The sequence below is a fragment of the Pantherophis guttatus genome, chromosome 8, assembly GCF_059756535.1.
Source record: "Pantherophis guttatus breed Tessera chromosome 8, ASM5975653v1, whole genome shotgun sequence".
Taxonomy (NCBI): Eukaryota; Metazoa; Chordata; class Lepidosauria; order Squamata; family Colubridae; genus Pantherophis; species Pantherophis guttatus.
The window spans coordinates 2,455,374-2,478,346 of record NC_142070.1 but is presented as its reverse complement, the minus strand read 5'-3'; the positions used below and the strand labels follow the sequence as shown (position 1 = coordinate 2,478,346).

Here is a 22,973-nt window from a genome sequence, read left to right as displayed (position 1 = left end):
CCTCGACTTACGACCGCAATGGAGCCCCCCCCCCAACCCCACCCCCATTTTCCATCGTCAAGGCACCTGTTAGGTGACGTTTGTCCCCATCTTACGGCCTTTCCTTGCCATGGTTGTTAAGTGAATCACGGTAGTTGTTCAGCTAGTAACATGGTTGTTAAGTGAATCCGGCTTCCCCGCTGCTCGTCTGAAGGTCGCAAAAAAAAAAGGGAATGCACGTCACCCCGGGGACGCTGCAACCGTCGTAAGTATGAGTCAGCGGCCGAGCGTCTGAATTTTGATAACAAGGAAGGCTGCAACGGTCGTCGGGAAAAACGGTCTTAAGTCACTTTAGTTAAAAGTGCCGTCGTTAACTCCAAACGAACGGTTGTAAGTCGAGGACCGCCCGTTATTTATTTTTCATAGAACTCCTCCCAGCGCCGTAAGCCAAATTCGTGGGTGCGAGTGCGAGAAGCATCAAAACACAGGAAGAACCCGGGAGAGGGGAAGGATTTATTGTGATTGTGGTTTTAAAGCTCATAAAACCCCAATAAATACAACCTAAAGAGTGAACCGCCTAATATTCCAAGCATTTGTCAAATCTGCTGAGATTTTTTTGGGGTGTGTGTGTGTGGGGGGGCTCTTTAGAAACCAGGAGAGGAAGGCAGAGACGCTCCGAGGAAAATCCTCCCTGGAATTTCAAGGGAGCAAATTACCTCAGCAAAATGGCAAGTGGCTCGGGGACAAAAACGGGCGGGGGCGGGGGGGACGGGGCAGGCGGGCGGGCGGGGGGCTGGCTGTCATTGTCGTCCCCCCCTGCCTCTCACACCCATGACATAAGCCTGGCTTTCAGTGGTTGTGTGGCCGGCCGCGCCCTCGGCCCCGGCCTACGGGAGGGGCGTCCACGGTGGAGCGGGGGTTCTTGATGGTTTCGTCCACGGAGACGATGAGGCAGGCGGCCTCGGAGGCGGCCGTCAGGGCGTTGATGCGCACGATGGCCGGTTCCCACACGCAGGCGGCGAAGTTGTCGGCGATGTCTTCGTTGTTCACGTCTACGCCGTACCAGGTGCCCCCCTGCAGGACACAGACAGACGTTAAAAGAGACCTGAAGCCACCTGTTCTGCCCCAGCTACGGACCCCAAAGGACGCAGCACACACAAAGTCCGCTCAAACCTTAGTTTCCTAAATAAACCAGTCTTTTACAACAACGGCTGTTAATTAACTGCATTAACTGCCGCCAAGAATTCAAAGAAGCTTACTATGGTTGGCAGAATGCCCAGAAGCAATTTGCAGGAAGCTGATAAGATAAGCAAGACAAGATGCGAAGGAGTGAACGAAGTTGTTCCCTGCAAATTGCTTCAGTCGGCATTCCTCCTTAAATAGGCTAAGGGAGTGGCCAATCAGCCCCAAGCCTTACTCTCGAGGAGACCTCCTCCTGAGGAGCCACTCCTGCCTTTTGGCAGCTCTGCACGCCTGTGCATCGAGAAGAGGCTCCTCCTCTTCTTCCTCTTCACTTAAGGGAGTTTCTGAAGGCCCTGGCTGAATCCCCGCCTCTGGCACCACATCTTCTCCAGCCTCCTCATTGTCTGCCTTGAGTGCCAGCTGCACAGGCTGCTGGCGCAGCACCACACCAGCCTCCTCGCTGTCCGAATCAGCTACTAGCTGCACAGGCCGTGTACGGGCCACAAGACCACCAGGCACCTCCAACCGCCCTCGCCTTCCGCCTGCTGTGGCCAAGGAAGAGCCGCTTCTGGAGTCGGGGGTACGCAAGGCAAGCCCCCCCTCTCCCCCCGGACCCAAGCAGGATATACAGGCAAGTGTTTTTAGTAGAGATAGGGTTTGGGGCATAGTGACCGGCCAGCTGGCCTGGAGGAATGAGTAGAAGGCCAGGAGAGGCACAGAAGGTGGGAATGGCTGGCCGTTGTTAAAAGCAACTTACGTAACACATCGTTAACAATGTTGTTTGCGACCTGCCCAGTGTCACTTAGCTGAGACAGTACAAAAGATGATAGATGAGATAGACAGAGAGAGAGACAGGAATGGATGGAAAAGATACACAGGTACATAGAGATGGATGGATGGAGATAGGAGACAGACAGATGTGGATGGCCAATTTTTTTTTTCCAGAGTTCAAAATGTTTTTTTTGCATGCAGAAATAAAAAATTTGTTTTCTCTGCAGCAGTTCATATATTACATAAATGCAACACACTCTAGTTTTTTTATACATAGCATAAAGGTTAAAAAAAAAAAACGATATATGCAGCATTATCTTCATTTTAGATGTCAAAAAGGTTTTTGTGGCTCCCGGTGTTTTTCTTTTCTGTGCAAAATGGGTCCAAATGGCTCTTTTGAGTGTTTTAAGGTTGCCGGCCCCTGAGATAGACAGACAAACAGATGATGGACGGAAGATAGATGTGGGATGGATGGATGGATGGAGGCTGTAAATCGAGGACTCCCTATAACAGCAGTCAGACTGAGCCTCGCAGCACTTGTGCATTTTCGCCTTTAAGCCTGCCAATATTTGATTCCTTAAATTCATGCCTGTTGTGCGTACTACATCCTCCACTCACTTGCTGCTAGGCTACGTTTCTCTCCAGCCCAACCCTTGGAGACAGCACCAGGCTGGGAAAAGCAGGAAGAGAAGGGCTGCTAGACTTGATACCTTACTTCATTTACAGCTCCAGCAATTTCTCCGTGGCCCTCACAAAAGCAGGTTTAAATAAAATAAACCAAATAAAAGGCCAAGACCGGGATCACCCGAGAAGATCTAAAGGAACCAGGGAGTTAGAAACCTAAAGACGCCGGAAGGATTTGTTTTTTTTATATGTTTTTGCAAAAGGCTCACAGCCCCTCCCCTTTCCAGGAAGCTCACCTGGGCGTGTTTGGCTCGGAGCTGGTTGAGGATGTTGGTGGCGTCGAAGCCGGCGTTGTCGCAAAGTTGGCGTGGAATAATCTCCAGGGCTTTAGCGTACGCTCCGATCAGCAGCTGCTGCTTGCCCGGAATGGTTCTGGAATAATCTCGCAGGTATTTGGAGATTTCCATTTCTATAGCTCCGCCACCAGCGACTACGGAATCATGCTGGAGAGCCAAAAAAAAAAAGGGACGAATTTCTTTTGGGTGGCTGGAATTTGGCACGTGGTCAGTAGGACGAGCTCGAATGTCCCTTGGCCCTCCCTCTCCCCCCCCCTCTCCCAACGGGCCCACCCTGCCGAAAACCCGCCTGGCGCGTTACCTTGATCGCCCGTCGAACGATCATGATGGCATCGTGCAGGGAACGTTCCGTCTCTTCCATGAACTGCTCTGCGCCGCCTCGCAGGATGATCGTGCAGGTTTTGGCCTTGGGGCAACCTGTGAAGAAATTATACCTGCCCGAGAGAGAGAGAGAGAAAGAAAAGGACTTTTGGTCGAGGAATGGAAAAGGGAGGCTTCAAAGAGATAATGCAACAAAAATGGAATCCTAACGTGGAAGAACGTTTGCAGAAGTTGATGGGAGTGGGCGGAAATGGCAAAATTGTCTATTTCAGGGGTCAGCAACCCGTGGCTCTGGAGCCGCATGCGGCTCTTTTATCCCTCTGCTGCGGCTCCGTCGCCAGTCGGCTCCACAATTGATAGGGCTTCCGGTTAGGACGCTAGGAGGAGATTCTATGGTGAGGGAGCCGGACTTCCAGTCGGCTCCAGAATTGAACGGGGGGCTTCCGGTTAGGACCTTTGTGGCTCTTTGGAGTGTTTAAGAAGGTTGCCGACCCCTGCTCTATTTAGACCAGTGGTTCCCAATGTGGGGCCACGTCCCACATTTGATTTTTAATGGGGGCAATTGGAACCTTGTTTAAACCAAGTTAACGGCCTTTTAGGCTTCCTCGGCCTGAGTAGGAGTCACTTTTTGAATAGTAAGAATTGTACGTCACAGGGGAGGGGGCATCGGGATTTTAGAGATGCTTAGGTGGGGCATGGCCAAAAAAAAAAAAAAGGTTGGGAACCACTGATTTAGACTAAAGAATGTAAGTACTTTTGTTTCCACATGGAGACCGCTTCTCAACTTTGTGCTCGAAGGGGAAAAGAATGAAAACTTTTGATTTTGGGTTTTGCCGAGGAGATTGACACGTCTTTATAGAAATGGCTTGTCCATATTATGATGAAAAAGCCAAGAGTGGTGATTTTACTGCGACAAGAGTGAGTCTGAGGTCCATGTTTGTTTTTCTCTTCCCCTCCCCTCAGTTCTCTTCCCCCTCTCCCTCCCCACCTTTCTCCTATTTGCTTTCGTATTTTGTTATCTTGTTTTACCTTCTAACCCAATAAAAATGTGAAACCAGTAGGAGAGAGAACGCAGGGGACGGCTACAGTGTGCAAAGAAATTTCACTTTTAATGTATGCCAATTAGTGCATACATTCAAAGCAACAATAACGTTATTCTACATCTAAGAGTGCTGGACAAAAATCAAGATTGTTTTAGGGTAGAGGTCTTCAAACTTGGCAAGCTTTAAGACTTGTGGACTTCAACTCCCAGAATTCTCCAGCCAGCAAAGCTTTGCTGGCTGGAGAATTCTGGGAGTTGAAGTCCACAAGTCTTAAAGCTGCCAAGTTTGGGGACCCGTTTTAGGGCAATCAAGGCTGGGTCCATGTTAACGTTCAAGGGAGAGGGAGATTCAGTACAGGCAGTCCTCAATTTACAGCCACAATTCAGCCCAAAATTTCTGTGGCTAACCTCAGGGGTGGGCGTGGCCGACTGGGTGGGCGTGGCCATCTTGATGCCACTCACTGGGCGTAGCCAACTGGGTGGGCGCGGCCAGCTTGACGCCACTCCACAAACTGCTGCCATGTTTCCTCTTTGCATTTCCTGGGAACCAAACATTGGGAATCCGTGATCTGGGATGATGGAGACACAACTGGAGACCTCCAGATGTTTCGGATTCCCAGGACCCTGGCAATGTCTGGTTTCCAGAAGACCCCAGCCTGCCCAGCAAACAAGGCCCGTATGATTCATTGTGATCTGCAGAACGGAGAGCAGCGACGTGCTGGGCGAGTGGGGCTCGTCCAGTGATTTTCCAGGCCCTGAAGCCGCCTTCTCCCCACCCGCCCACCCCCGGCCGACCGCCCCTTACCTGTCTCCTCCAATCTGGGCCTCTTCAAAGACGGCGCAGCGTCCGAGGACGTCGTCCGTGAGTGCGTTTGCGCTGCTTTGAATGGATCCCCCGCAGGCCTGCCGTGCAAAACAGACCCTTTGAGTGCAACGCTTACACAGCCACAAGTGATCCGGAAGCCCACCTGAGATTCCCATAAGGTAGATGGGCCCCGTTTTTGTCCCCCCTAAACACTCACACCTGTACCAACAGAAGAGACCTTTCATGGCCCAACTAGGTAACGTCGTCAGTGCTAGAAGGAAGTAGGGAGGAAAAGAGGAAGAGGGAGGGAGGGAGGGAGGGAGGACTGTGGGATCCTTGGTGCTCTATGGGCTTGGTGGTTTCCTTGCAGATATTTCATGATCCAACTAGGTAACATTATCAGTGCTAGAAGGGAGTGAGGTTTGCAGAAAGGAGGAGGACTGAGGGGCCTTGGTGCTCTGAGAGCTTGGTAGTTTTCTTGGAGACCTTTCATGACCCAACTGGGGAACATCATCAGTGCTAGAAGGAGAGTGGTTTATAGAGAGGAGGAGGAGGATAACTTTGGGGTCCTTGGTGGTCTCTGAGCTTATTTTCCTCCAGACATTTCATGACCCAACTAGGTAATATCATCAGTACTAGAGTTTACAGAGAGGAAGAGCCAAAAAGGAAACCAAAAGACCAAAGAACCTCTTTGCCAGCACTCAACACATAGATGAGCAGATGTTAACACCAAGATCAATTCTACACCAACAATCAAACCGTAAAGAGCTGCTAAATCAAGATACACCACCAAGGACACTCCCACCCAACCTGCCGGGACAAGCCATCTGTATATAAACAGTCAATTCTAGCGTGAGAAAAGAACCAGGCTCAGAGAGTGTCAAGGACCCCGTCTGCACACGCGAAAGCATATTCGTTCTGCGTAATATATAATTTACGCAGCACATCAACTGGGAGAGTCTTCCCCCACCAGCCCTCGCTCCGATTCTTGGTGGGCAATTGTCCCCCTCTACCCATGGGGATCCCGATGGGCCCCAGGGGAATGGGCCCTCACCATCATGGTCCTCTTCAGGTCTTCTTCGGGGACTCGGCCGGCGCAGAACATGTCCCTGTCCGCAAAGTACTGAGTAGCCACGTCCCCGATGGGCAGCTTGGAGAGGATGACTTTGGCTCCGGATTTGTGGAGTTTGTCCAGCTTGTCGTACAAGATGTTCCACTCGGCGTCCACGATGGCCTGGTACTCCTGTGGGATCAGATCAGAGGCAAAAGGCTGGGATTAATTCTACCACAACCAACCGATAAGGAAGTCTTGGCGCGTGTAATACGCCAGATTAGAAATAGAATAGAATAACAAAAGAGTTGGAAGGGACCTTGGAGGTCTTCTAGTCCAACCCCCTGCTCAGGCAGAAAACCCTACACCACTTCAGATTAGATCAGATCAGATCCGATTAGAATAAGTCCACATATCTTAAAATGGCTAAAATTGGGGAACACTGATCCATGGCTGGGGAATTCTGGGAGATTTATTTATTGGTTCGATTTATATGCCGCCCTTCTCCAGAGACTCAGGGCGGCTTACAATGCGTTAAGCAATAGCCTTCATACTTTTCTATATACCTGCTTAGTAGGGCTTTTGGCCCCCTCCCCAAGCGGTGTTCTTTTTTATACAAAGTCATCTTATTGCCCCCACAATCTGGGTCCTCATTTTACCTACCTCGGAAGGCTGGAAGGCTGAGTCAACCTTGAGCCTGGGGAGATTTGAACTCGCAGTAATTGCAGGCAGCTGGTGCTACTTAACAGCACTTTAGTCCGCTGCGCCACCAAGGCTCTTCGTGGAAGGCCACACATCTCAAAATGGTTTTAAGGTTAGGAACGCTGGCTTAGATACAACAGCCGTGCCCAGCCCAGTTGTCTTATCGCCACAAAAGCCTCTGAGAGCCCCCACCCACCCCTTTTTAACCCCTGCCCCACTGCACAGCTTCCTTTCTCCCCCACCCCCCCACTCCCAAATAAGAGCCCAGGCCTCACCGCCACATTCTGGACTCTGACTTCCGCGTTGTCCCTCTCGGCTTTGAGCTCCAACTCAATGTTGAGCAGGGCGATCTTGGGCGACTCGTACTTCTTCGGCTGCATCTCAAAGCCGGCGTAGGAGAAGGTTTTCTTGAAGGCCACACCGGCCACCAGCTGGGAATCCTGCCAAAAAAAAAAAAAGGGGCTTACAATGCATTTAAAAACCATATATAAAAACATTAAAAATTAAAACATTAAAAACAATTAAAAGTCCTGGAATTGTCAGGAATGGCGACGCCGGCTGGGGAATTCTGGGAGTTGGAAGTCCACAAAAGGGGGCGTAGTTCTTCACTTCTGTTCTAGAGAGAAGCTTGGTCTGAAGTCACTAAACAAGGCGGGGGGATCATTTACAGGTAGTTCTCAGTTTACGACCAATCGTTTAGCGGCCAAAATTACAGGATTCTCAGGGAATGGCTCGTCAGCTGGAAAGCCGGCAGCCCAGGTTGGAGACCCAAGCGCCACGCGACAGGGTGAGTTCCCGTCCTGGCCTCAGCACCTGCCAACCTTAGCAGTTCGAAAGCATGCAAATGCGAGTAGATCAATAGGTACCACTTTGGTGGGAAGTTAACGGTGCTCTGTGACATCATGCTGACCACGACGGTGGCTTCGGACAGTGCTGGCTTCACTTAATAAACCCATCAAGAAATGCCGGTGGGTATCCCAGACCCCTCCCCTCTTCCCCGCTTCCAGAAGCCTACCTCCAAAGCTCCGCCCTGCACTTTCTTGATGCCGATCATTTTGATCTGCAGCAGCTCGTCCAGCATCATGACGGCGTCCACCACCATCTTGCCGAAGAAGTCCTTCTGATGGGAAATCAGCTTGGAGCTCAACGCGGTGCTGGCGCACTTCTCCAGCAGGTCTCTCATCTCTCTACGGGGGGAGGACGGAAAAGGAAGAGGGACAGTTTGCACGGCCATCCATTATTTATTTATTTATTTATTTTATTTTATTTTATTTTTATTTTTTTTTTTTTTCAATTTATATACCACACTTCTCCCTGAGGACTCAGGGCGGTGCACAGCCAGAATTAAGAACATGAAATACAAATATTAAAATATATATAAATTTGGCCCAAAAATTTAAAAATCACAAACCAATTAAAAAACATTTAAAAAATTTAAAAATTTCTTCTTAAGCCATCCATAGGGCAGGAGTGTCAAACTCAAGGCCCACGGGCCAAATTCGGGTGCTTAAATCTGGTCAACGGGGTCAGCCTGGAATAGCCAAGGACCCCGCGCCCCATTTTGCCCAGCAAAATGCTGCAGGAGGCGTCTGTCCTGCCACCCACCCACCCACCCCTGCCCGTAGAGGAGAACTACAATGCTGATCCGGCCCTTGAAGGAATCCAGTTTGACACCCCCTGCTTTAGGGCAACCCTGGGCTAAAGCAGCTCAGATTTTCAATACAGGTAGTCCCCGACTTACGACCAAACAACGGAACCCAAACGTTTCTGTTGCTAAGCGAGAGATTTACTGAGCGGGTTCTGCCCCCTTTTACGACGTGTCTTGCCACAGTTGTTCAGCGAATCACAGCAGGTGTTAAGTCAGGAACACGGCTGTTAAGCGCATCTGGTTTATTCACTAACTTTGCTTGTCAGGGGGTCGCAAAAGGGGATCAAACGATCCCGGGACACTGCAGACGTCGTAGATGTGAGACAGTTGCCAACAATCCGAATTGGGTTGACGTGGCTATGAGGAGACTCAAACAGTTGTTCAGGGTGAAAATGGGCATTGGTCTTACCTTAAATGCCAGATTTCTTGAGGGGGGTGACATTGTCCAGATGAGGGTTATATCAGTCGGATCTGATGCTGGCTGAGTCATAACTTTTGACCACTCCCCTTGCTCCGCCCCTTTCATGCTCAGTTTTGACGAAGGAAGGCCACCAGAAGTATCTCCAACAGGAACCACCGTTATCAGGAGGAAGTAATTCGGTCCAACGGGACAACTGGAAAAAAACTACTGAACAAGAACAATAAACTGTACAGGCACTGAGACAGAGGGAGGGGCTGGACAATGTCACCCCCCTCAAGAAATCTGGCATTTAAGGTAAGACCAATGCCCAATTTCCTTGATGAGGGTGTGACATTGTCCAGATGAGGGACATACCAAAGATTTGGCTGTCTCAAGGGCGGGATGTCGAAGGGCCTGGAGAGACCCTCGCACGATGCACCTGCTGCAAAACCCTCCTGCCAAATGACGCTTCAGCAGAAGCAAAGGTATCTATCTTGTAATGACGAATAAATGGCGAGGGGTTAGACCAGGTGGCTGCCCTACATACCTCCTCAAGGGAGGCCTGAGTCGCCCAAGCTGCTGAGGTAGCAGCACTCCTAGTGGAGTGGGCAGTAATGCTATTGGGAACAGGAATCGCCTGGGCCTGATATGCCGAGGCGATGCAAGCCCTGATCCATCTACCAATTGTGGCAGAAGAGACTTTGAGCCCTAGGGAGCCTGGCAAAAAGGAAACAAACAAAGCCTCTGACTTCCTGAAGGGAGCAGTCCTTTTGATATAAATCTTTAGGGCCCTCCGTACATCTAAGGTATGCCACCTTCGTTCCAAGGCATGAGAGGGCCGGGAACAGAAATTGGGCAAAATAACCTCTTGGGCCCTGTGAAAAGGGGAATTAACCTTGGGAATAAAGGAAGGGTCCAATCTCAAAATAACTGTGTCCGGCCGGAAAACACAGAGATCCTCCCTAACTGAGAGGGCTGCCAGCTCCGAAATGCGACGGGCTGAAGTTATGGCTATAAGGAAAACCACCTTAAGGGTGAGAAAGCGAAGGTGAACCGCGCGGAGGGGTTCAAAGGGATTCTCAGTTAAAGCGTTAAGGACCTTGGGCAAATCCCAAGTAGGGTATCTATGAATCGAGGAGGGCCGCAAGAGCCTGGCTCCTCGCAGGAACTTTTTTATCACAGGGTGCTGAGTGAGTGGTCGGCCGGATGGACTGGACAAGGCCGTAGACAGAGCCGCCACATGTCTCCGAAGGGTACTATGGGCCAGACCACGGTCAAACCCATCTCTGAGGAACTCCAAGATCTGGGCAGGTGAGGCTGAAACAGGATCTATCTGCCGGGAACGGCACCACCTATAAAAGGCGAGCCAGGAGATATTGTAGAGTCTGACTGTGGATTTACGTCTGCAGGCTTGAACAATGTGAATCACCCTATCTGAATAATTGTCCTGCCTTAGACGGGCCCCTTCAAGCGCCATGCAGTCAGTTGGAGCCACTGAGGGTCCGGATGAGGAAGGTTCCCCTGACGCAGTACAATCTCGTCTGGTGGAATCCTCCAAGGGTGAAATGTGGAGAGACTGACCAGGTCTGCGAACCACGGACGGCGTGGCCAGTGGGGAGCCACGAGGATAATTTCTGCTCTGTCGGCGATGACCTTCCGAATCAGGGCCGGAATCAGAGGCAGCGGTGGAAAGGCATAGTGAAGACCCGGCGGCCAGGTGAGACGGAGAGCGTTGACCCCTTCCGCCCCTGGCGTCGGGAACCTCGAGAAGAAGCGAGGAAGCTGATTGTTCAAGTGTGTGGCGAAGAGATCTATGGCTGGGATGCCGAACCTGTTGCAAATCTGATGAAATATGTCGGGATGAATCTGCCACTCGCTGTTGTCCACCTCTGTCCTGCTCAGGAAATCCGCCTGTGTGTTTTCCGACCCCGCAATGTGGTCCGCTCTGATGGAGAGGAGGTGTTGTTCTGCCCACTTGCCCAGGCGAAATGATTCCTCCATGAGGCGCTTTGAGTGGGTGCCCCCTTGACGGTTGACATGTGCCTTCGCCGCCATATTGTCTGTCAACACCAGAACATGACGGTGTTGCACGAACCGGTGAAAGTGCGTGAGAGCGAGACGAATGGCCTTCAGCTCCAGCCAGTTGATAGGGTTGGCGAGGTCTGATGCAGACCAACGGCCCTGAGCCACGTGTGATGCAAGATGAGCCCCCCATCCGTGAAGGCTGGCGTCTGTAGTGAGTACAAGTCGGTCGTGATTCATGAAGAGACACCCCTTGTCGAGAGAAGGCGATGTCCACCAACCTAGCGATCGCCTGACTGAGAGTGGAACTTTGACTGTTAACATGGTGTGAGCTTGGCGTTTCTTTTGAAAAGGAAGCAGGAACCACTGCAAGTGGCGAGCGTGAAGGTGTGCCCATGGGACGATCTGGACGCAGGAGACCATCTTGCCTAAGAGCTTGGATAGAGTGGCCAATGGAACTGATGGAGTTCTGCGAATGAGAGCTACTAGGTCCCTGATGTCTGACCGTCGTTCCAAGGTTAGGTAGACGGTCCCCTGGGCTGCGTCTATGATGGCGCCAAGATGGGTGATCCTGGTGACTGGCACTAACTGACTTTTTTTGTAGTTGACCAAGAACCCATGGTTGTTCAGGGTTTGAATCGTGAGGTGTAGGTCGTGTAAGGCTTGCTCTTGAGAGTGAGCCTGAATCAGAATATCGTCCAGGTAAGCCTGGCTCCTTACCGGTTGTTGTCTCAGGTGAGCCGCCACCACCGCCAGGACCTTTGTGAAGACCCTTGGTGCAGATGCCAGTCCGAAGGGAAGAGCCCGGTATTGAAAATGCTTTCCTGCATAGCTGAATCGGAGATACTGTCGATGCTTTGGCAGGATGGGAATGTGAAGATAAGCCTCCATGAGGTCTATGGAAACTAGAAAATCGTTGGGACGAATCCCTTGAAGAATAGAGGTTAGTGAACACATTTTGAATCTGCGATACACTATGTATGAGTTGAGATTTTTTAAGTCCAGAATGGCTCTCCACCCCCCTGACCGCTTTGGAACTACGAACAGGATGGAATAATACCCCTGTTTCCATTGATCGTGGGGGACCTCCTCTATGGCGTGAATCTGTAGTAGGTGCTGAACTGCTTGGTTCATTAATTGACGTCTGGATTCGCTTTTGGAAGTTGGACATTGAAGAAAGCGGGTTGGAGGCCTGGAGAGAAATTCCAGGGGGAGGCCGAATTTTACAACTGAAAGAACCCAAAGGTCTGAAGATGACCTTTCCCACCTGTCCGCGAAGAGGGACAGGCGACCCCCTACTGGAGGATTTGGTAGTGAGTCACTTACGACTGCGGGACTGGCGGAAACCAGAACCCCGAAAGGACCGTTTGGGCTGGAATTGTCTGCTCCTGTCCCGAAAATATTGACGGTCCGAGGATCGATAGGATCCCTGAAGATATTCCTGCCTGGAGGGGCCTCCCTGGGGGTAGGAACGAAAGGAAGGCCTTCTGTAATATGGAGAGGGTCTTCCTTCAGCCCGTTTGTATGTTGAGGGCAAAATTTTTCGCTTGTCCCGTGTCTCTACAAGAAGAGGGTCAAGTGATTCCCCAAATAGTCTGTTTGCAGAATATGGAGCTGCAGCCAAGCGCCATTTGGCCTTAAGGTCAGCAGGCCATTGGCGAAGCCAGAGCATCCTGCGGGCTGAAACTGTAGAGGCTAAGGCTCTGGATGCAAATTTGGCTGAATTCAAGGTTGCATCAGCCGAAAATTGAGTGGCAGCAATGATTTTATTAATATCCTGATGAAGGCGAACCTCACTGGGGGGTACCTTTGCCTGTAACTGTTGAAGCCAAAGGATGGTAGTCCTATTAAAAAATGAGGCTGATGAAGCTGATTGAATTGCCCATGCCGAGGCCTGATGGTTCTTTTTAAACAGAAATTCTAACTTTTTGTCTTCTGGCCTTAGACCTTCAGAAGTATCCCCAGTTACGTATGAAGAAGAAGAGGAAAGGGCCGCTACAGGACTGTCTACAGGTGGAACTTGCAAGAGTTGAGCAAACTTTGGAGCAACAGCATAATATTTCTTATCTGAACCATGTGCAGATGCCATGGTTGCAGGCCCAGCCCACTGTTTCTTTACCACGTCTATGAACAGTTGTGGAGTTGGTACATAACAAAGTTCAGGGGGGGGCTCAGAAAAAGGTCCCTGTAGTCCACCCTTTTGAGCCTCCTGCATCTCTTGAAAGTATTCATCTTCCTTTAAGGCGGCTGTTAAGCGAGCCTTATGCAATAAAGACTTGAATTTATTGGGGGGAAATAATCCTGTAAAGGCAGGTTGATCTTGGATTATCCCCTCATCATCTGATAGGTCAGAATGTCTCTCTTCCTCAAACACAAAGGCTTCACTAACTCTGGAGGCTGCAGGAGAATGAGCGCCAGTAAGACTGACTGCAGGAGAAATTCTAATACGGGCAGATCGCTCTGAAATAGCAGAGCCAGAGTGGTGACCATGAATATTGGCTGCCATTCTAGAAGCAATGGCCTGTTCAATCAGAATTCTCAATCCTTCTGGCACATTTTTTAAAGGATCTTCGGGGGTTAGCACAGGCATAGAGGATTCACCTGTTGAAGCAGCTGCAGCTGCAGGCCCACCAAATACAGGAGTTGCAGGGGTCATTAATTGACTTGCAAAGGGGTTTTGCAAATTGCTTTGGTCTTGTTGAAGAACATTACCCTCTCCCTCCGAAGACCAGGCCTGGCTAACAGTTGAAAAGGGAGGAGGGGGGGTAGATGGGGGGGGTCCCCTTATCAGGCTCAGTTGCAGGCACTTCACTAGCTTGCTTTTCTAGAGATTTATGCCTCTTTGCTAAATCCTTCTCCTCAGGCTTAGAAAGGTGCTTACGTTTGGAAGTTGATTTCTTCCCAGTGTACATAGTATTTTCCTCCCCATGGGAAGAGCGATCCGCCATGTTTAGTATACTCACTGCGACCACGATGTCGACTGGAGAAATAGCTTTTGGTTTCAGTTTCACCACGTGGTTGAAATTTGAGATGGCAACGACTCTGGCGTTAAGCACGATGGCTGCCAGGTCACACTTGAGCAGGAGGAAAACTCTGCTCTGGAGGTATCTGTCTAGGCAAGCCTAGAAACGGACCTCCTCAGCGCCCCCCCAGCCACAAAGAGAAAAAATTAAAAATACTGGCTGGAAATGCCACAGGGGGAGGCAAGAAGAAGCTTGCTGCCCCCCCCAAACTTGCAGACTCGTTGGTGGCAAAGCGGCAAAAAACTTCCTTTTAAAATTGCCGCGGGGCTTCAATTAACCGCTCTACAGCTGATCAGCGGTTTTGGGATCGCTGTAGGGTGGGCGGCGGCCCGATTTGGCAATTTCCCTTAAAATTAGGTAATTGCTATTATTGTTGGTGGTATTGTGGTCTAGGGCCCCTTAAACAATCGTTGGTGGGATAGATCAAAAAAATCCCCCCCAAAAAAGACAGGAAAAAGAAAAAGGAAAAAAGTTCCCTTTTAAAATGGGGCTTTCAAAATGGCCGCCGCCAGGAGCGAAGCAAAGCCTGCAGCTTAGGAGGCTCTAGCAAAGCAAAACCGGCAGGCTACAATAGAAGGGGGGGAAAAATTTAAAGGGGAAGTAACAATTTTAAGCTATAGAAATAAAAAGGTGGTCAAAAGGACTTACAATTCTGTGATATTGAACAGACCTGGGCTGTATAGCCAGATCTGTAGGAGATGTTTCTCTCAGGCCGACTGAGTCTAAACTGGGCATGAAAGGGGCGGAGCAAGGGGAGTGGTCAAAAGTTATGACTCAGCCAGCATCAGATCCGACTGATATAACCCTCATCTGGACAATGTCACACCCTCATCAAGGAAATCGGTCGTATCGTTTTTCAGTGATGTTGTTAACTCTGAATGGTCAGTAAATGAACTGTTGTAAGACGAGGACTGCTTATACTTCACAGAAAGACTAGTGGAAGCTTGGAACCAACTTCCAGCAGAAGTGGAGGGTCAATTGTCAGTAACTGAGTTTAAACTCAGTATTGGTATGTGTTTTAGTTTCTGGCTGTGCACCGCCCTGAGTCCACTAGGAGAAGGGCGGTATACAAATTGAATAAAATAAAATAAATAAACATACTTGGGATAAACACAACTATTATCCAACAGAAATCAATCAAAATAAAATATAATAAAGTAAATAAAAAAATAAAAATTAACCCCGAGCTACAAATATTCTATCAGTACTCATATTTATGTGCCTCAGAAAGGCAGATGATGCAAAGCATACATACAGGTAGTCCTCCACTTACAACAGTTCGTTTAGTGACTGTTCAAAGTTACAATGGCACTGAAAAAAGGGACTTATGACCGTCTTTCACACTTACGACTGTTGCAGCATTCCCATAGCCGGGTGGTCAAAATTCAAATGCTTGCAAACTGACTCGTATTTATGACGGTCGCAGTGCCCTGGGGACACATGATCCCGTTTTGCGACCTTCTGACAAGCAAAGTCAAGGGGAAAGCCAGGTTCACTTTACAACCATGTTGCTAACAGTGATTCACTTAACAACAGTGGCAAGAAAAGTCATAAAAACAGGACAAACTCACTTAACAAATGTTTCACTTAGGAACAGAAACTTCGGGCGCTACTGCAGTCGTAACTCGGGGACTACCCGTATTGAGGGGCAAAGGAGCTCAGGCTACTTTAGGTAACGGAGCTTGGGTGACTTCCGGTGCCCGTTTCCCTTTAGACGCCATAAAAGGAGGAATAAGCAGTACGGCAATAAGCAGGGAGAGAAATCTCTCCCCTCAATCAAGAGGGAGGATTACTTTGGGAGAGCCGCCCCTAAACACACCTGTAATCTTGTTGCTTGGATCCTTGCCATTTATATTGATATTGTTTCCTAGTATGATTTGATTGCTTATTTGTTCCCTATGACTATCATTAAGTGTTGTACCTTATGATTCTTGACGAAGGTATCTTTTATGTACATTGAGAGCGTATGCACCAAAGACAAATTGCTTGTGTGTCCAATCACACTTGGCCAATAAAGAATTCCTATTCTATTCTATTCTATTCTATTCTATTCTATTCTATTCTATTCTATTCTATTCTATTCTATTCTATTCTATTCTGTTCTCTTCTGTTCTGTTCTCTTCTGTTCATTTTCTATTCTATTTTATTCCATTCCATTCCATTCTTCTATTCTATTCCATATTTTCTATTCTATTCTATTCTATTTTATTCCATTCCATTCCATTCTTCTATTCTATTCCATATTTTCTATTCTATTCTAATTTATTCTATTCCATTCTGTTCTTCTATTCCATATTTTCTATTCTATTCTACTCTACTCTATTCCATATTTTCTATTCTATTAATTTTCTATTCCATTCCATATTTTCTATTCTATTCTATTCTTCAATTTTATTCCATATTTTCTATTCTACTCTTCTATTCTATTCCATATTTTCTATTCTATTCTATTCTATTTTATTCCATTCCATTCCATTCTATTCTTCTATTCTATTCCATATTTTCTATTCTATTCTAATTTATTCTATTCCATTCTGTTCTTCTATTCCATATTTTCTATTCTATTCTACTCTATTCCATATTTTCTATTCTATTAATTTTCTATTCCATTCCATATTTTCTATTCTATTCTATTCTTCAATTTTATTCCATATTTTCTATTCTACTCTTCTATTCTATTCCATATTTTCTATTCCATTCTATTCTACTCTACTCTATTCCATATTTTCTATTCTATTCTATTCTTCAATTTTATTCCATATTTTCTATTCTACTCTTCTATTCCATATTTTCTATTCCATTCTATTCTACTCTACTCTATTCCATATTTTCTATTCTATTAATTTTCTATTCCATTCCATATTTTCTATTCTATTCTATTCTTCAATTTTATTCCATATTTTCTATTCTACTCTTCTATTCTATTCCATATTTTCTATTCCATTCTATTGTATTCCATATTTTCTATTCTATTCCATATTTTCTATTCCATTCCATTCTGCCAAAATAAAGGATTGTTCTAGTAAGAGAACAGACTATGGCCTTATCTCCCTCTCTGCATTTCATCTATCCCATCATTCCAGAAATGATTTTTGTCACAAACGGAATCGCAAAGGAGACCGAGAGCCACTTACGCTGGATCTGTCTTCTTGATGGTGACCGCAATCTTCCGGATCTTCTCCACTGCCTGTCAAAGGAAAACAAGAAGGGATCAACCTGTTCCCCAAAGCCCCTGAGGGCAGGACAAGAAGCAACGGATGGAAACTCATCAAGGAGAGAAGCAACCTGGAACTAAGGAGGAATTTCCTGACAGTGAGAACAATTAACCAGTGGAACAGCCTGCCACCAGAAGTTGTGAATGCTCCAACACTGGAGGTTTTTAAGAAGAGATTGGACAACCATGCTTGCAATTCGGTTGTCGCTCCCTTCAGTTATCCCACAACGAGTCGGCCAGTAGTGAGTCTTCCAGCCAGCTTGTTTATTTTGATTTTCTCTTCTTCTCCAAGGCCTCGGTGGACACTCTTGGTGCCAAACACCCAGGAGCCACTAAGAACTCCGCAGATCAATTAGCCTGTCGGATTTCAAGGTGAAAACGGTTTTCTGGAAGGGAAGGAGGCCAACCGGACGGCCGCGGCTTCAGCTTACCAGCTGGGTTGCCACGCGGAAGGCACGGATGATGATCTGGGGGTGGAGGCCTTCTTCCACGTAGGGCTTGATTTGCTTCAGGAATTCGGCAGCCAGGAGTGTCACCGACGTGGTGCCGTCCCCAACCTGGGAAGGGAAGATCTCGGAATAAGAGTGTTTTCCTCCTGAGGAAGCTCAGGTGCTCCGCTCCGTCCCTTCCCCACTTGGGAGGCACTCTAACCAAGACCACTCCAAACCCCCTCACAAGATTCCCAGATCTTCCCTTTCAGGAGCAGATCTCTAGATCCAGCGCTTCGCCAGAAGCACCTCCTCAGGATCCCCCCCCCCCTTAGGATACGTCCAGGTATCCCTCGATGTACGGCCACAACGGAGCCCAAAATGTCTGCTGGTTAAGTGAAACATTTGCCATGGGTCCCATTTTACCACTTTTCTTGCCGCAGTTGTTAAGTGAATCCCTGTGGTTGTTAAATTAGAAACACATCGTTAAGTGAATCTGGCTTTCCTGTTGATTTTGCTGGTCAGGAGGCCGCAAGAGGGGATCGCGTGACTCCCGGGATGCTGCAACCGTCATAAATATGAGTTGGTTGCCGAGCTTCTGGATTTTGATGATGTGACCACAGGGATGCTACGACGTAAGTTGTAATAACGGCATAACGTTATTACGACGTAACGGCCGTAAGCCACTTTTTTTCCCATGCCATTGCAATTCTGAACGGTCACTAAATGAAACTGTTGTACAGTTGAGGACTGCCTGTACCCCACTTTCTCTGACATCCGGAGGGACAATGAATTGGGGAGTCTCCGCTCTCTCTCCATGGGGCACTACCTTCACTTTGCAGGGGCCTTCAGGAATCCCTCGTATAGGTCTCCCTGCGTGAGCGGGGGGGGGGGGGGGGGTTTGGACTAGATGACCTCCAAGGTCCCTTCCAATTCTGTTACTGTTACTGTCCTTCCCCCCCTCCAAGGTGCTTTTGAAAAGAACAACTGGAGTTTCTGGGGGTTTTTTTATTTCCTTGAAAACGTTTCGCTTCTCATCCCAGAATCTTCTTCGGAACGTTTTCAAAGGCAAAACACAACACAACACAACACAACACAACACAAAACAAAACGCACTGTAAGCCGCCCTGAGTCTCCGGAGAAGGGCAGCATATAAATCAAATTAAAAACAAAACACAACAAAAAACAAAACACAACGAAACAAGGAAGTCCAGTTGCCCTTCGAAACAGCATCTTTGGGACAACCAGAACCTGGATGACGGAGAAGCCCCTGAGACAACCCCCCCCCAAACCCCCAATTCTGTTTCCTCGTTTCCCGAGCCCACCTCCGCATCCTGGGACTTGGCGATGTCTACCAGCGTCTTGGCCGCAGGGTGGACCACGTCCAGAAGCTTCAGGATGGTGGCACCGTCGTTGGAGATCGTGGCTTTGCCTGCAAAGATTGACAGCTGTCAGATCCGCACACAGAATGGCATTTTGATGTATTTGGACATTTGAGCAGAGTCCGAACAGCGAAAAGAGGGGACCGGCAGAGGAGGCCCATGTAGTCCAACAATAACAAATATCCTTACCAACCTTTATTTATTTACTTATTATTTATTTACTTATTTACTTATTTATTTACTTATTTATTTACTTATTTATTTACTTATTTATTTTATATACCGCCCTACTCCCGAAGGACTCAGGGCAGTGAACAGCCAAACAGTAAAAATACATAGATACAAAATTTAAAAACAAAGTAAAATCGAATTAAACAAATTTGGCCCAAACATATTAAAACCCCAATCATTTAAAAAACCAATTAAAATTTGAATAATTAAAAAGAGGGAAAAGATTAGGCCAGGCCTGCCTGGTGGAATAAAAAGGTCTTAAGAGCGCAGTGGAAGGTGCGCAGATCCGGGATCCTCCTTCACAGCCCGCTCTCTAGTCACCAATCCACAAATGTTGGCTTGTTGGGAGACCATAACTGGACTCCTGGTTCGGCACTCACAGCCCCACAGAGCTCTCTTATGGGCAGGGGTCAGCAACCTGCGGCTCTGGAGCCGCATGTGGCTCTTTCACCCCTCTGCTGTGGCTCCCTGGCACTCTTAAATATGCATCACAACCGCCAAAGTGTGACACCCACTGACGCGCGATTTATTGAGCTTTTTAACCCCCGGTAGGCCAACCATGGATAAATCCAAGAAAAGTAAAGTTTCAGAAGAAAAAAAGAAGGTTTCATTCAACTACATATGTTAGTTTTGTGGCCGCTCAAGAAATAGTCAGGCACGGGAAGGGTTTTGTGGCTCCCGGTGTTTTCTTTTCTGTGGGAAACGGGTCCAAATGGCTCTTTGAGTGTTTGAGGTTGCAGACCCCTGCTTATTGAATTTTGATCACCTGACCATGGGGCGTGAAAAAAGACCCATGTGTCACTTTTTTCAGTGCCGCTGTGACTTTGAACGGTCACTAAATGCACCGTTGGAAGTCGAGGACTACCTGCCTTAAGGCAGGGATATTAAAGGCTCTCTACAATGGTGTTCTAAAGTTTTCAACTTTGGAAACTTTTAAGATGGCGGGATTTCAATCATGGCTGGCTGAGGAATTCTGGGAGTTGAAGTCCACCCGTCTTAAAAGTTGTCGAAGTTGGAGACACCCCCCCCTGATTTCTTGGCAATTGTGTGTGTGTGGGGGGGGTCTCTGTTCAGCACCAGCCTCACCTCTGTCGTCCACAATGAGTTTGTCCATGCCCCGAGGGCCCAGCGTAGTCCGGACGGCTTCCGCGATCACCTGGCAAGCGCTGATGTTATTAACCAGCTGCGGGATCCCTTGAGAAGTATCGGTGCCTTCCTTCAGCAGGATGACAGGGGTGGGCTGCAGGGGAAAAAAACGAGGGTGGGTCAAAGGTCGGGTGTCAACAGGCCAAAAGTGGCAACCCAGCAAAACACATTTGAACCATAACCATAGAATTTTATTGGCCAAGTGTGATTGGACACACGAGGAATTTGTCTTGGTGCATCCGCTCTCAGTATACATAAAAGATACGTTCATCAAGAACCATAAAGTACAACACTTAATGATAGTCATAGGGTACAAAATAAGCAATCAGGAAACAATATCAATATAATTCGTAAGGAATTTCATTGCGCGTCCCAAAAACACACCACCAATGAGAAAATCCCACCTCCATTCCATCTTCCTAGTGGTCCCCCTTTCTTTCTTTCTGGTCTCAGCTGATTTTTAATGTTTTAATTCTTAATGCTGAAAGTGTTTAACGTTTACTCATTTTGTAATATGCTTTTCTATTGTTGAAAGCTGCCCAGAATTGCTTGACAGTGAGATGGGTGTATAATAAATTAAAAATAAATAAAAGAGAATAATCGCATTACTCCAACATATATGTTATATATATATATATATATATATATATATATATATATATATATATATGTATGTATGTATGTATGTATGTATGTATGTATGTATGTATGTATATGTAGGTCTTTGGTTATTCGGGTTTTCTCCCGCGTAAAATTGGAAGTGTCTTGGTGACATTTTGACGAAGTCTCATTCATCATCTCCAGGCTGGTGTTTTTGGCTTCATGCTTCTAGGAGCAATGTGTGATCGCAGCTGTTTCTTCCTTTTAACTGCCAGTGGGGATGTGAACTGATTGGGTGGGAGCTTGGCTGTGTTCTGATTGGGTGGAGGTATGTTCTGATATATATTATATATTATAATATTCATTGTTCTTATCTAAACATTTATATTCGTTTATAGTTACCTCTCTTTATTTAATGTTGTACTATTGGGAGTAGTAAATAGAAATAATAGAATAGAGAACTACAAAAGCAAAGTATGTAAATCTATTACCATTAATGTTATGTAATGTTCAATATGTTATGTCTTGACATGTTTTGTTTTTAATATGTGTGTGATTGTTTTTTGTGTTGTTTTTAAAGCTAAAACTGTTTAATAAAAATTATTTTTTTTAAAAAAATTATATATATATATATAAGATGACGAGTGTGATTTTGTCGAAACTTTGCTACTACCCTTTTAAGGATATGTTTACAATTACACAGGAAGAAACCAGAGATATTAACTGTACATACATACATACATACATATATGTATATGTATATATCTGTATATACATATAGATATATATATATATTTATACATTTATACCTATGAATCAAAAGAAAGAAATATTTGACCTCTACAGGGAGGAGTCACAAAATATGGGTGTGTCTGGCTGAAGAGGCCTAAAAAGGCCGAAATAGTGCTATCCCAGTCTCCCATAAGTCACAGAAGAAACAACATAAAATTTCTGACAGGTCTGAAAGTGATGAATAGAGATTTCATCCCACCATGGCCATTTTAACATCTTTCAACATAGGAAAAAAAACCCTGATTGCAAAAATATCGCACATTTATACCTATGAATCAAAAGAAATAAATACATATATATATATATATTGTAAATACAGCCCCCCCTCTTGCAGGGGGAAGGCCCTGCCTGTTTTGCAAACCCAGCTTGTGCATCACGCGATAACACGCCTCGTAGTCTTCACACATGCACCCCATCCGCAATACCTGTAGTTCCCATGGGGAAGCTTGCCCTGCCTTGAATTCCTCTAAGGCAGCGTTCCTCAACCTTGCCAAGTCTTAAGACGTGCAGACTGCAACTCCCAGAATTCCCTAGCCAGACTTGCTGGCTGGGGAACTCTGGGAGTTGAAGTCCACATGTCATAGAATGGCTAAGGTTGAGACTCACTGCTCTAGGGACTACATCTCCCACAATGCCTCGCGGCAAAGCAGCCACTCCGTTTAAAGGCGCCGGCCGCCCTAGAGGCTGCCGGGAGTTATAGTCCCCGGGATGCCGGCCCTGGCCGCGTGGAGCCCTTTGGCTTTGCGCTCCGCTTAGGGAGGCCTCTATATATATACGTTGCATGGGGAGGAAGCAACCGGCGAGGCTCCCCCGTTGGCCGCCCGCCCACCGGCGACCCGCCCCGGGCTTCCCATCAATACCGGCTCCTTCTCGCAGAGAAGCTTCTCCCAAGGAGGAAAAGGCCACCCGCGAGGGGAACGACGCCCGCCCCGCGGAGGATGGCGGCGGATAAACGCGGCTCTCCCGCCGCTTCTCCCCTCCCGTCACTCACCATCATCTTGGCGGCGGCCCTGCTCAAACCGTCTCCTCTCCAGAATGCACCGCGCTCGCCTAGAAACTTCGCGTGGGCGGGGCCGAGCGGAAGGGCGGGGCTTTCCAAGGGACGTTTCGGCGTCAGTCTCGTAGAGAGAGAGAGAGAGAGAAAAAAAGAAGAGCCCTCCTCGCACGGGCGCTTGGGGGTTCATATTAAAACTTTTTTTTTTTTAACCACCTAATCCATGCTATTTTATTTTATTTTTTTACAGTGGGAGAATA

The 22,973-nt window shown here is 47.5% G+C and overlaps 1 protein-coding gene across 1 annotated transcript; it reads right to left on the bottom strand.

Moving 5' to 3' along the window:
- Window positions 1-476: 476 nt before the first annotated feature.
- On the bottom strand, window positions 477-22,758 carry CCT7 (chaperonin containing TCP1 subunit 7). Its single transcript, XM_034407084.3, has 12 exons — window positions 22,711-22,758; window positions 20,268-20,421; window positions 18,894-19,000; window positions 17,572-17,697; window positions 17,061-17,113; window positions 7,849-8,020; window positions 7,109-7,273; window positions 6,135-6,323; window positions 5,081-5,178; window positions 3,214-3,346; window positions 2,853-3,059; window positions 477-1,053 (listed from the first exon to the last, which is right to left on the bottom strand). Exons 1-12 carry the CDS (start codon window positions 22,714-22,716, stop codon window positions 829-831), a joined length of 1,635 nt encoding a protein of 544 aa, XP_034262975.1. The 5' UTR covers window positions 22,717-22,758; the 3' UTR covers window positions 477-828.
- Between the last annotated feature and the right edge of the window lie 215 nt (window positions 22,759-22,973).